The 13211-nt window shown below is 46.2% G+C and overlaps 1 protein-coding gene across 2 annotated transcripts; it reads right to left on the bottom strand.

Annotated features, from left to right (window-relative positions):
* Positions 1–4875: 4875 nt before the first annotated feature.
* Positions 4876–12785, bottom strand: VGLL2 (vestigial like family member 2). 2 transcript variants are annotated; one of them, XM_004740076.2, is made up of 5 exons: positions 12497–12785; positions 9991–10303; positions 7402–7929; positions 6181–6243; positions 4876–6097 (listed from the first exon to the last, which is right to left on the bottom strand). In XM_004740076.2, exons 1-4 carry the CDS (start codon positions 12575–12577, stop codon positions 6200–6202), a joined length of 966 nt encoding a protein of 321 aa, XP_004740133.1. In that variant the 5' UTR covers positions 12578–12785; the 3' UTR covers positions 4876–6097; positions 6181–6199. The 2 variants fall into 2 exon arrangements, with proteins under 2 accessions (XP_004740133.1, XP_004740134.1); XM_004740077.2 differs by lacking the exon at positions 6181–6243.
* Positions 12786–13211: the final 426 nt, after the last annotated feature.

The following is a 13211-nucleotide window of genomic DNA, read 5'->3' on the forward strand; positions in this document are numbered from 1 at the left end:
AGGATTTCACACTTCACCAAGCAAGGTGGGATAACACTAATAATACAGAACTTTTCAGCAGTGCTTCCAAAGATATCAGAAACTTCCATTAAAAAAGCAGGTACAATATTAAAAAATGTCATATGATACTAGATGAAAAAGTATCCATTATTTTCTGGGATGCATTACATATTGGGTAAAATGTGGCAGATGAAGAAGAAAGAAATAAGATTATACCTAGTGAAAATAAACAGCAACAACAACAAAATATGTATTTTTGTTTTCCATCTCATTTCTTGATAGTGCTGTTATTGGCACAGGGCCAGTTATAGAGTTGCCAAAAATAAGGGCAAGCCTGTAGCAGTGAGAATTAGCCAGAAAATAAACGAACTTATGACATCCCCATCAAATAGAATCGTTGTTTTGAGCCATTGTGTGTGTAGAATTTTAAGATACGTGATTTGCTTCTCCTGAGTGAGAACTATTTTTATTCGAAGTATGCTAAAGAAATTTCCAAATTATGAGAGTATTTTACTAGTTGTAAATACAAATGAGACCAAAGCATAAATGTTGGGTAACAATTTCTGCCTAGTAACTTGGTCATCAGAGTCATGCAAATATTGATTAAGAATCAAAATATTTTAACTCTTTAGTTTTGTTTCCCAAAAGTTGGGTTTACCTTTAACTGAAATTTTCTAGCATGTATTAATTACATAATGCATGTGTAATAATTACAGTGTTGATAGGAAATGGAACAGAAAAGGATAGTTTGAACAAAGCCATGTCAGCCATTTGACACAGTGGAAGATAAGTAGAATCAGAGAGTCCTAGGAGTTTAGAAGAACAAAACAAAGGAATAAGAAATATGCTGCTGTTGCTTTTCTAGGGGGAAATAAATGAATTCCAGTAAGGCAGTGGGAATTTGGACATCTTGTCTTTGTTCTAAAGGAGATTGGTACCGTAAGAGTACGTCAAAAAACTCAGAGAGATAATATAACTTGAGGTAGACATGACAGTATTGAGGAGACTTTTGGTTTTTTCTCTCATTGAGTTAAACTTGTTTTTTTAAAGTGAAAATTTCCAAATAAAGGGTAACGTTTTACCAAAGCAATAATTATTCTAGTAAATTCGATATATTTATTTCTGTAAACAGAATGTTTCTCAAAAACAGTAATTCTTTAGTAAAAATATTCTGCTCTTTCCCCTCAAAGAGAATCCGTCTCTCTTCTTAAAGTGAGCTTGGGTTAGCAGAACCGCCTCTGGCGACTCTGCCAGAGTCCATGCTGCCTGAACTCCATGTTTCTGCTGGAGTACAGGTCAAGGCTGCAAACAACTGGGAGCTGTTCCTGAAGGCTGCTTTGCCTTTTTAGGGTAAGAGGGTCTCTCTGTGTTTAGGATAACATGATTGACAGCTCCACTCCAGCTCCAATTAGCACCCTATAATTTATTAGCTTCTGCTTTCAGATTATGCGTTAACTTCACAAATATTTCAACCACGGAACCAGCAGCTATCAAGTGTCTCTTTCCTGATCCAGCCCTCTGGGGCTGGAGTGAAATACAAGGAAAGAGCGGTACAGTTGGTCTGTCAAGTGAGAATAATCATTTGTGTCTGTGCCTGTCTGAGGGTACCATGTCTCTGATTTCCCTTTAGGCTTGCATCAAAGATAGAGATAGAGAGAGGGAGAGAAAGAGATCTATAGATGGATTTTATTGTGAGGTACCAGATTTATATTATTAGAGTTTCATTTATTCATGAAAGATGAGGGAAAGCTGGTGTTGAGAAATGTGAAATTTACATTTGCTTAACCCCATTGCTTGTGTAAATGTCAAAACTTCAGTAATGTACATGCAGCAAATCTAATAATGATACTGTCTTCAGGACATTTATTCCTTCACTCCAAATTTTTGGGTTATGTAATAGATAATGAATAATAATAAATCCTAAAAACCTTGCCAGGAATGTGGACTATATGGAATTCGGACTTTAATAAGTATGATCAAAATGTAAATTATTTGCAAGCATCTTGTCAACAGAATGTTAAGAAAATTTTATAAAGGAATCCTATTTTTTTGGTTTCATTTAATTTTAAAGTCTTTTAGATATCTTTCAATTTTCTTTTCATGCTTTGACATTGTAGGAATTACATTGAAAATGCAATTTATAGACATAACATTTATATGAAAAGCAGTTTGTCTAAGTCTTTTTTTTAATCTCCTCCAACCCCAAAGTGATTAGTCCCTTAGTATTAAAAAAAAAAAATCCTATTTATTTTGATAAAAAGGGTATGGGTGACTCCACCTAAACCTAGGTTTTATGATTCTGAGCAAATTGGAGGTTAAAATGATCTTAAGAGTTGTTTCCTCTGATAAAAAGGGCACAGAAGGAGCAGTACTTACACAGAAAGAGTGGCAGGAGAAGCTTCCCTTCGGGGGATCCAACTCCTAACCTTTACCACCTCTGCCTTCCTTCCCATCCAGGCTCAACTCAATCTTAAATCATTGCTAGAATTTGCCACACATTGAAATAGAACTTCAAAGGGGAAATGAGACAGGATGGCAAGTCCTTTTAAACTAAAGGAGTAGAACAGATAGAGTTCCCTGAAGTTGGGTGACTGAGTTCTCAGCCAGAAGGCAATCGGCAGAAGGATTACTTGGTGGCGGAGAGCTGTCTCTCCCCTTTTCATCACCTCTCCCTCAGCTGAGGCCAAGCACACAGGGAACACTGCATGAGGAGGCCACCAGTGCCAGTGGGGATGAGTAGAGGAGAAGCTTATCTTTCTCTCAGGCCCCCCAAACAGATAGAACACATGTGAAAACGTCATGTTGGGCTTTCCCTGTGTCATCTTTCATTCCCTTGAACGTCCTTTTATCAACGACCAGGGCCTTCTTTAATCTGCACCATTTCATGCGTATTACAAGACGGACATAGGAATTTGTATTTTGCATGAATTTGGGGGGGGGGGCTAAAGCATGTCTGTTAGGATTTTTAATTCACCCAAGTTCTCTCCAATGCTTTTATGACACAGACAGAATCATTACACCTTGGACATCAAGGACATCTTGCGTTTCTACTCGGGGAATGTCTAACATGGAGAGAAATGCTGTCATCCGAGTACCCCGCGTGCCAGGCCGCTGGAGCCCGGCTCAGCAGTCTGGATGGTCTGGTTAGGACTGCCCCAAAGGCCAGTTCCAGTGAATGAGTCTCCTCACCTGCAACCTGATATTCAGGTCAGATGCAGCTCAGGGGAGAGGTTTTGGGAGTCAGGACCTTGTGGCTGGGCAAATGCTCCCTGTGGGTTCTGAGCAGAGATCCTGAGAGTGCTAACACCGTGGAGCATGGGCACAGTGTCTCCCAGTGGGGACTGTCTAGAGACAATGTCCTGCAAAGAACACACCACGTGCTTTCATCCTCAATGGCATACTCAGCGTCAAATTCTCCAAAGCGAGCTGGGACTTAATGCATTTTATTTATGCTTGTATATACTGGTGATCTGTGCCAATGGAACATGGATTAAAAAAATCCACTGAGAAGTCCAGAGTTAATTTTAGTTATTGCTTCAGTGTCCAAACCTCAGGCTAACTCTTACATTACTCAGTCGGTTGGGTGTGAAGAGCTTCAGGGCAGTGAAGTCTGCTAAATACTGAAATGAATTAATAAGAGAAGCAGTAATTATTCCCTCCTGGAGAAGAATGGAAATGTGCATCTGACTGAATGGTCTATAGATAGTATCATTTGATGAAGAGGTGTGAAAATGCCCTATGATAGTTCCTTGGAGACCAGGGATTCCGTAAGGTCTATGGTATGTCAGCCTTTGCTGCCCTGCCTCTTTCCTGGTCCTTCTTCATCTACTGTGGAGGAGAAAGTAAACCCGAAGTTGAGCCTCCCAAGATGAATCAGAAGAGGTCAAGTAGCCTGTATGGTGGGTAACAGCGCACGCAGTCTCTGCACGAGGGTGGCCTGGGTTGGCATTCTGGCTCTGCCACTCACTGGCTGTGGACTAGGCAAACTATTTCTCCCCTGAGAGCCTTGGTTATCTCATGGGTAAGAAGGGGATTGTTATAGTAAATACACATGGAATTGCTGTGAGACTTAAGTGAGTTAACCTGCATACGAAGCCCTCAGACCAGTCCCCGAGAAGCAATTAACATCAGTTATTACGAGCGCTGTCACATCTAATGCAGCAAAATCATCGGGTACCTTCCATAGAAGCAAGACCATAAACAGGTTCTCATAATAGTCATAATCTACTACACACCTGCCTAGATGATAGAACGAGGGGATGGCGACCTCCACTGAGCCATACTCCGAGTAAGGTCCCTTACCGTCTCTGACTCTTAAGACTATTATCCAAGAAAAACTGTATTTGTTTCTCATGTTATAATGAAGGTCAAGATTTGAACTAATATTTTTATGCTTTAACAGTCTAGAAGGGCAATTTGAACATGACACAAAATATTTCTTTCAGGCATTTCAGTGAATGAATACAATTTTGGCATCAAGAGAAAATTAAGAGAACAGACCCCTAATTTCCTAAATCTCAATCTCTCTCTCTCCTCTTTCTTTTTTCTTGCCTCATAGTAAGTTTGTTTTCTTAGCCTACCTTGTTAAACTGTAATATAACGAATGCTTCAAAAATGCTTTTTAACTGACTTCTGTCTTAAGAGTCTAGAATGGAAGAAGCAACAGTAATTCTCTTCCGGAGAATAATAAATGTGACAGGTAAGCTCTGGGCCACAATTTTCTCATTTGTGAAACAGAGATGGGATACCTAACTTCTCATTCCCAAGGTTGATGTCAAGTGGAAAAGGGTTAATGGCTTTCACAGAATAGCAAACACTTTGGAAAAACAAGAAGCAGTATATACATAAAGTAGTATTAGTTATGACATCAGATTGTACTACTATAAATTATTTTATTCTACTCAAGAAAGACTAAGACATTTATTTTCTTTTCATGAAATAACACAACGACCCTGTAGTAAAGAGACATCTTTACTGTTCATTTCTTCTTCCTCATCACCTTCAGCTTTGCCCACGCACAGACGCCTTCCCCTGTGCCAAAACAAAAGTGACCAAATGGTAACCACAGAGACTGAGAGGAATATATGAGGTATTAGAGACTCTGTGGACATTTCTTTCCCTTATGTTGATTTTTGGTTCTTCTTCATGGAGACAGTTTGGGTTTCTTGCTGCTTCTCTGGCTCCCACCCGCCCCCATCCAGAGGAGGATGAAAGGAGAGATGGAATTTGTAGGAGAGAAGGCAGAGAAAGGTTTCTTCTTTCATCGTAAAATGTTCCCCATAAAAAATATGATACACACACACACACACACACACACACACAATAGATCCAGTGCAATTGCAATTGTTGTGCCAAACACTGGGAAGTGCCACCTTGGTCGATGTATTTCTGGAGTTTTCAACAGTTGTCCTACAACAGCTGCATTTCAGTAAGACTTGGGCAGATGGCTCCAGATAAGCCACTTGCCACTCACATTTAGGCTGAGGCTTCCATGTTCACAGTCCAAAGGAAAAGAGTGTGTCTTTTTGTGTCTGGAGTGGGTGTTGCAGAGAGAGAGTGGGCACAAAGGGAGCTGGAGGCCTTGAGGTGAGGAAGAAGGGATTGGCCTCTTTTACTTCTCTACCACAGTCTTCAATGCAAATACAAATACATTTTAAATGTGAGGATACAGACATCAGGAGAGCGATGGTCACACTACTTAATGACATAATTCACATCAGCATAGAAAATATTCACACCAGAAAGTCTCTTTTTTTCTCCTCTTTCCAAGAAAACTTAAGACAACATATCACCTAAGTGAGTTCACCACAGGTATTTCCAGTGATTTGCCCCAAAGTCATTAAATATGAGTCAGAGTCTTTGGATCTGCTCTTTCCGCAGAAGGAATCGAGTTAGACAAAGTTTCTGAAGATGCATGTTTTGGTTTTCCCAACACGTGGAGATGTCTGAAGTCTCTGCCTTCCCCCACATCCTCATCCATGAAGTAGGAGGCCCAGATGCTGAACCTCCGTGGCTGGTCAGAAGGGAAAGGGAAGGGGAAACCCGGGGCCATCAGATCAGCTCAGGAGGGATGTGCCACAGAGGGAATAACGACGAGCTGCAAACCAAGATCAGAAGCCATTACAAACCCACTCGATTTCAGCTCTGAGCATCAGCAATTGGCACTAGTCAGAGACCTACAGGGAACAAGGTGGGCAGTCTAAAACCAGTGCAGATCCTTGCTTTTGTCCTGACGCTGGAAACCTGAAAACAGAGAGAAAACAAAAGAAAGAGAGAGAAAGAGGGAGAGGAGAAATATAGAGGGACGGAGAAGGGGTTGGGGGCAGGAAGGCACAGGTATTTAAGGAAAGAGAAAGACAAACACCACTGTTTTATTGTGAATGTCACAGAATTCACTTAAAGGGCATGAATGAAAGTAAAAGCCAAGCCAACAGAAATGTCAAATCTTCACCTGAAGAAAGGGCGCGTGGGCAAGACTACAAGCCAATGATTATGTTTATAGTATAAACCATTTTTTGGTTATGCCCTAAAAATAAAGGAAGCAGAAGAATGTACTTTTCATTTTCAACTCGTTAAGCCAGAAACTCAATATAGTCACTGAAACCACGTTCTCTTTAATTTTTACATTTTAAGAGACCTATTTAACTTGGTAATTAGTTTGATATCAGAAGCACATTTTTCTTTCCTTAAAATTGTCACTAGGACACAATACCTTTCCACCCCCCAAGCTGGAAAAGATTTTGAACTACACTTCTAGCTCTAGGTACTCTAGATCAGCGCTGTCCAATAAAACCACAATGGGAGCCGCAGGCATAATTCTAAAATTTCTAGCAGCCACATTGGAAAAAAAGTAAAAAGAACCAGGTGAGAATTCATCTTAGTAATATATTTTATTTAACCCAATATGTTAATATGCAATGTGTCGAAAGTATTCCAACATGCAGTCAACATAAATATTAGTGAGATGAATTGTACATTTTTTCCTTGTACAGTTTTGAAATTCAGTGTGTATTATGCGTGTACAGCACATCCCAATTCTTCCTAGCCACATTTGAAGTGCTCAGCAGGTTCGTGTGGCTAGCGCTTACAGAATTGAACAGCGCAGAGCTAGAACCGTTTTAACTGTTTGTTTGTTTGCTTGCTTGCTTATTTAAATTTGGGGGAAAAAAAATCATCTATTGTATCTACTAGCCAGGTTAGGGCAGTGTCTTTCTTTCTCTTTCTGCCCACACCGACGACAGTGGGTCATCTGCCTGCTGAAGCGCAACCCTGACATGCAGACCTTTGGGCCGAAATGTCACTGGGGTCTCCAAGGAGAACTAAGGGGGATCCGGGGCTCAGCCCAGGGTCGGACACAGGGCAGGAGGGGTCCGGGGAGACCAAGCTCCCTTTCCCGCTTACCTGAGTCCACGCTGAGTCCCAGACCCTGGGCCACGTCCCCCGCGGGGCTGGCGAAAGGTCCTCCGGGCGCGGCCCACGCGGCGCCGGTCGGCTCGCCCTTGGCGGAGAGCTCGCAGGGCGGGCTGCCGGGCGCCGGCGCCGGGGCGGGCGCGAGGCGGGCCGGGCGCCCTGAGGCTGCGGGCATCAGCAGCGGCCCGTAGCGCGGGTCGAAGTGAGGCGCGTAGACCTCGTGCACCGCGGCGGGCCGCGGGTAGGCGGCAGCCTGGGCGCCGAGAGCGCTGCCCAGCGCGTACGGGTGGTGCGGGTGCGGGTGCGCGTGGTGTGGATGCGCGTGGTGCCAGGGCTCGGCCGCACCCTGGTGCAGATGACTGTGCAGCGCGGCCGGTGAGTAGGGGTCTGCGGCGGCGAACGGCAGCTCCGAGTGCGCGGCGGCCAGCGGGCTGCCCAGCGGCGCGGGCACCGGTGCCTGATACGCGCTGTTCCAGAAGGAGGCGGGGAAGCTGCGCTGGCTCATCGGGAAGGAGCCGTCTGCAGGCCGGCGAGGCGGAGGGGAGGAAAGGAAGAGAGGAGCGCGTCACCGCGGAGGAGATGGAAACGCCAACCCCGCACCGCGGGAAAGCTGAACGCTCCGGGCCGGCGACAGGCGGGAAAGCCGCGGCGGGGAGAGGACCTGTAGCCCGGCCTCGGGAGCGGCGCCTTTCTGGGGGTGCCGCAGCCTGCGAATACGAGGTTGAGGCACCGCAAAATAGGGGAAACCCTTTGGGAAGGAGGACCGCTTCCTCGGAGTTTGCAGACGCGTCTCCAGTGCGGAAACCCCAGGACAGATTGGGAGAGGAAGAAAGGAGAGACACTCCCTCCAGTTCCAGTTTTGGGGCGCAGGGAGCTTCCTCCGACTCCAGGTTGTTCGGCCCCGGCGGCCTCGGAGTAGACGCGGCCTCCCTGTCCCACCAGCCCGCATCCTCTTCCCAAGCTAAAGATACCTCTTCCCACTCTTGGTCAGCCGCCTAGCGATTTCACTGCCCGCTCTCGCGTTTCAGCCTCCCCTGCTCCAGAAAATGTGCCCCTCCAAGGCCTCTGATAGACTGGAAGTCCATCGACATATTTCAAAGTCTTGCTATTATTAGCCTCCTTTCTAGAAACCTTTCAAATATTTTTTTCCAAGAACTCAAGCGAAAGAATAAACTGGACATATTAATGGAGCAGTTGTATTATTTGCAGAGGGACACAAAGGGAAGATCTTTAAAGTTTTAATTAGTAATATTTGTGTGGAAGCCAGGAATAATAATAATAATATTATAATAATTCTTATGGTTATCACTGCTGACCCCTAGCCCTGGGAAGCATTTTAAAAGAACAACAGCATTTAGATCAAATTTATTGTGTTTAGTGGAAAGGGAGGGAAAGAAAGATATATAATGCCTGGGGTCTTGATCCAGGACCTCCTCTAGGGAAGGCATCTGTCCCGCATACTAGAGAATTAAAAATGTGTTGAAAATGCATTCTAAGTAGCAAACAGTCTTCCTGTTAAAAATATTTGGGCAACTGGAGAATAAAAAGAATGTTCTGTATTCCAAACTAATGATCTGGGATCTTGTTTAGGCACAAACTGTCAGACACTCTTAAGAGAAAAAGGGAGGGTGAGGTTGTCATTCCCCCCACCCCAATGTAATATTTGTTTTCTTTTTACAAAATCCTCATTTCTCATCTTAGTACAACACATCAAAAATTAAGTTTAGTGAGAAAGCTTACCCCAAAATAGTTACCCCCACCCTTGCCCCGGGACTAAAAGGAGATTGAGATTTCAGAAAAGAAGGGAGATTTAGTTGACTTGACCAATAAATCATTGTTCCGGGCTAGATAAAGCAGTGCTTTGAGAGAAGGGTAGAACAATAAAGAGGGGATGTGTTTGGGGAAAACCCTTAGAGATGTTTTGGCTGTACCTAAATTTTTATTTCTTTGGTACTTTACTTGCTTACTGAAAGACATTTTCTGCATCAAGTTTTGCTAAGCAGCTGAAGCCTGGCAAAAAGCATACATACATACATTTTAAGAGACATTCATCAGCAGGTTTTGCTTCCAGTGGAATCTAGGACTTTTTCCTCTAGGCAAATTTTCAGGAACTGCTAAGCACCCTGGAGGTCGTTGTAGGTGAAGACCTTCCTTGTGGCTTGGGACAATGCTGGAAGCTTCACATTCTCACAGCACTTTTACATACATTTTTCTATTTGCCAGACAGCCATCTCCAGGTACAGTTAAGAGGGTGATATTATTCTAATTTTGAAGACCGGTAAATAGAGTGACCTCAAAAGGGTTAAAAGACTTGCCCAAGGTCATATTGCTAGGATATGCAGGGCCCGTGGGAAAACGCAGGTCTCTCAGTTCCAAGGCTAGTGGTTTTTGTAGGTCACTGCTCTGCTCTGCCTCTTCAAAGGAGAGATTTTCCCCCTCTTCCTTCCTTTTACCTACCCTCTCCACAAGCCCTGTCCTCACCTCCTCTCTGACACCTAGTATTCTTTTGGCTGCCATTCCTAGGTGGGCCCAGGCCTAGAGGGCTCTGTATCTGCCCTTAGAAGTGGGCCTTTCACTCACCCCGCCAGGGCCCGGAGCTCCTGGGTGCTTTGCTGCTTGTACAGCTCGGGGAATAGCTGCTAGGCTGGCTCAGGGCCCTACTGAAGTGCTCGTCCACCACAGAGCTGATGTCCCCCTGGAAATAGGTGAAGAGGACGCAGCGGGAGTTGATGTACTCGGCCTCAGGTGGGCGCTCTTTCTCTGGGCTGCCTTCTTCCTCTTTGATACTGGCTGGAGTTTGGCTGGAAAAGGAGGAGCTGCCACTGCCCGTGCTGTTGCTGGGGCTGGCGGTGCACTCTTGGGCTTCCTGCATTTTGGAGTAATAGGCTAGTTTCTGCTCCAAGAGAGAAAGAACAGAGAGGTCAATTTCAAAAGAGATGGCAAATTGGGTTCCCACGTCACTCCCTCAGATCCTAAGGTATCCAGGGGGAAAACTGGCATCCAGGCTCTAAGCCCTGTGCTCCATGAGCGGCCAACTGCCCTTCTTGGTGTCTCCATCTCCCCAGACTTGCAGCCAGGCCACAGGGAAAGCTCTCTGAAGATGGTAGGGGGAAAGTCCCAGAAGATGCCAGGATAGGAGCGGAGTTTAACCACAGAGCCAGGCTTGGGGCAGATATATTTTTAAAATCAGGCTCCAGGGATAAAGGGCACCCAAGTCCAGTTAGGGCCTGACTGTCCCCTGCCTAAGATTCCAGGGCAGATGCACACGATGCAGGATTTAAGCATTGTCCTGAGAGAGCACGAAAATGCCAAAATCCACTCCATTGCAGACAGAAATGTTAAGGAAGAACTGCTACAGAGGTCAGAGATAGTTCCATTTAGGAAAGAATCCAGTGGGGTAAAAATGTGGCGTAACATTCTGATATGGATTATGTGAATAAACGCAAGCTGATATTTCTCTGGTCGCCCATAAACTGTCCACTTAAAAGTCTATCTCAGTTTTTAAAGAACTCTTCTTTTGAATAAGAAAAAAACCAGAGGACTATGAGCATTTCGACCCTCACCATCTCTGGGCACATTGAGGAAATAACAAGGAACGAAGATGATCTTGGCTGTAAGGATTGGCAAATTGTGGACGTCTTGTAGTAATTTTAAAAACCAAATGTAGCTGCTGAAATATTTTCTTAGAAATGAGCAATAGACTGAATGCCGGGTTAAGACATTTATGCGGGCGGAGGTGGTCTTGAAGCAGGCTGATCACACAAAAAACGAGCAGAGAACTGAATGGCATAGGTTGGGTTGGTCCAGGGTCGGGGAGGAGAAAGGACCAAACAGAAAACCAACCCATCTCTCCTCCTTGCAATAGTGCCAGCCTGGGAAGGAGCCATCTCAGACGCTGAAATCAAAAGACTGGAGTTACTTAGTGGTAAGTATCGCCACTTCACCACATTCCCCGCTTGGCTTATAATGAGGGACTCTGTTGATTCCCTAAATTAACATCGTGAGACTAAACAAAGTCCTAGATGGAAAGTTTAAAAGGGGCAGGGGCGTAAAAAGAAAAGGCAAAAAGCAAAACCTACATGTGCCATCATTAATGCATCAGGAAGTTTTCGAATGGACATTCTGAATTCGCAGTCAAATTTGGCAAAAACTTGGACGGGTCGGGGGAGGGTGGGATGTATTTCAGTCTCTCTTGAACAGGAGGAGTCCAGGCCCTCACTTTGGAACCTGCTCCCAACTCCTAAATCTCCCTGGGTGTGTGATCTTATTCTCTTACTGGACTACGGTCTTCCGTTTCGACAATATCGGCAGACGCGGAAAGAAAAACGGATCTACCAGATTCAGCCCGGAGAAGAGAGGAATTGAAATAATCGAAACTTCAAGAGTTTGTTGAAACGGGGTAAGGGGTCTTCTTGGTGGACGACAGGAGAGCCTGATGCAGCCACGCAGGCTCTAGAAAGGCGAAATACTATCTCCGACGCTCGCACCCGCCAGGTCAATTGCACCCCAATAGCAGTCCCCAGAACTTTGCAGAGCAAAGATTATAAAACCCACGCTTTCACGCAGTTCTCTTTGTAACGAATTCTCTGTTTCCGGAATTAATTGGCCTGATCTTTTGAGAACTGAAACGGAAAAATGTTACTCCTTAGATAAACTTGCAGGGGTGAGAACGCAGGCCTTTGTACTTTAGACAGAAAGAGACCGGCCTTTGCTTTTGTTCTCGTCACTCTCACCTTTGAGACCAAAGTTTGGTTTTCCCTGCGCGAGCTTTGCTCTCATCTCCCCTCGCGCGCACCGAAGAATCTGTGGAGTTCGACAGATCGCTCGCGCGATCCTCGTGTGATCGTTCCCCGGAAGCACCGGGCACGCATTAGCAGGGTTTAGCTGCCTTCCCGAGAGAGCAAGTGGACAAGCTCAACCTATCGTGTGGCAGCGCCCGCGATCCCGCATCCCCCGGGCTCCCGCCGCTGGTAGGACGCCCCGGACCAGTGCGGAGTTGCGCTGGACCCCGGGGTGCAGGCGGTGCTCCAGGAAGCAGGGGCGCACCATCCGTCTCCAAGGTCCCGGCCCCGGGAGAGACACTTACCTGGTGGTAGGGGGTGTAGGTGGCTGCAAAGTAAGGCTGGGGAGGACCGTAGACTTGGTACATAACATCCAGACAGCTCATGGCTCTCCGCTGCGAAGACGGGTAAGTGTTTTTTCATCAACTCTGGGTCGGTGGAGCGCAGTGATGCTGCACGGGCGGCGCTTGGACCCGAGCTCCCGAGTCATCGGCGGCGGAGCGGTGGCCAGCGCGCTCAGCGGCTCGGGATCCCGCTCGCAGGCTCCCCTCCCACCCCGGCAATTTCAACCCAGACCGCGCTCCGGGATGGAAGCGCCCGGGCTCCCGCTAGTGGGCATTTAAACCCCACGCTGGACTGGCGTGCTGACGCCACTCCGGGCCGCAGAGGGGGCGGGGACCGGGGGGCCAATGGGGAGCCAGGGACTGGGCCCGAGGGGCTACCGGCGTGTTTCCCCCGGCTGCCCGGCTGCGAGCTGGTAGCCAAGCGTGCGGTGAACTGCTCAACTCAGAGCCTGAGCCCCGAGGCTTCGCACCAAGAGAAGCAGGATTCCCAGGCTAAAGCTGGACAGGGAAGCAAACCAACAGAGACAGAAAAGGCAGAGAGGGAGGGAAGAGTGCAGGAGGGGGGAAAGTGGGGGTTCTCGCACTTGGGGAGAGAAAGAAGTTTGATGCGTGGTGGCAAAGGTCTTGTGGGAGAGCCCCGGCCTCAGACTGGAGGGTTGAGAGTGTGTGAGTCCGG

This window comes from Mustela putorius, unplaced genomic scaffold (genome assembly GCF_011764305.1).
Source record: "Mustela putorius furo isolate JIRA1106 unplaced genomic scaffold, ASM1176430v1.1 tig00003983_pilon_pilon_pilon, whole genome shotgun sequence".
Classification (NCBI taxonomy): Eukaryota; Metazoa; Chordata; class Mammalia; order Carnivora; family Mustelidae; genus Mustela; species Mustela putorius.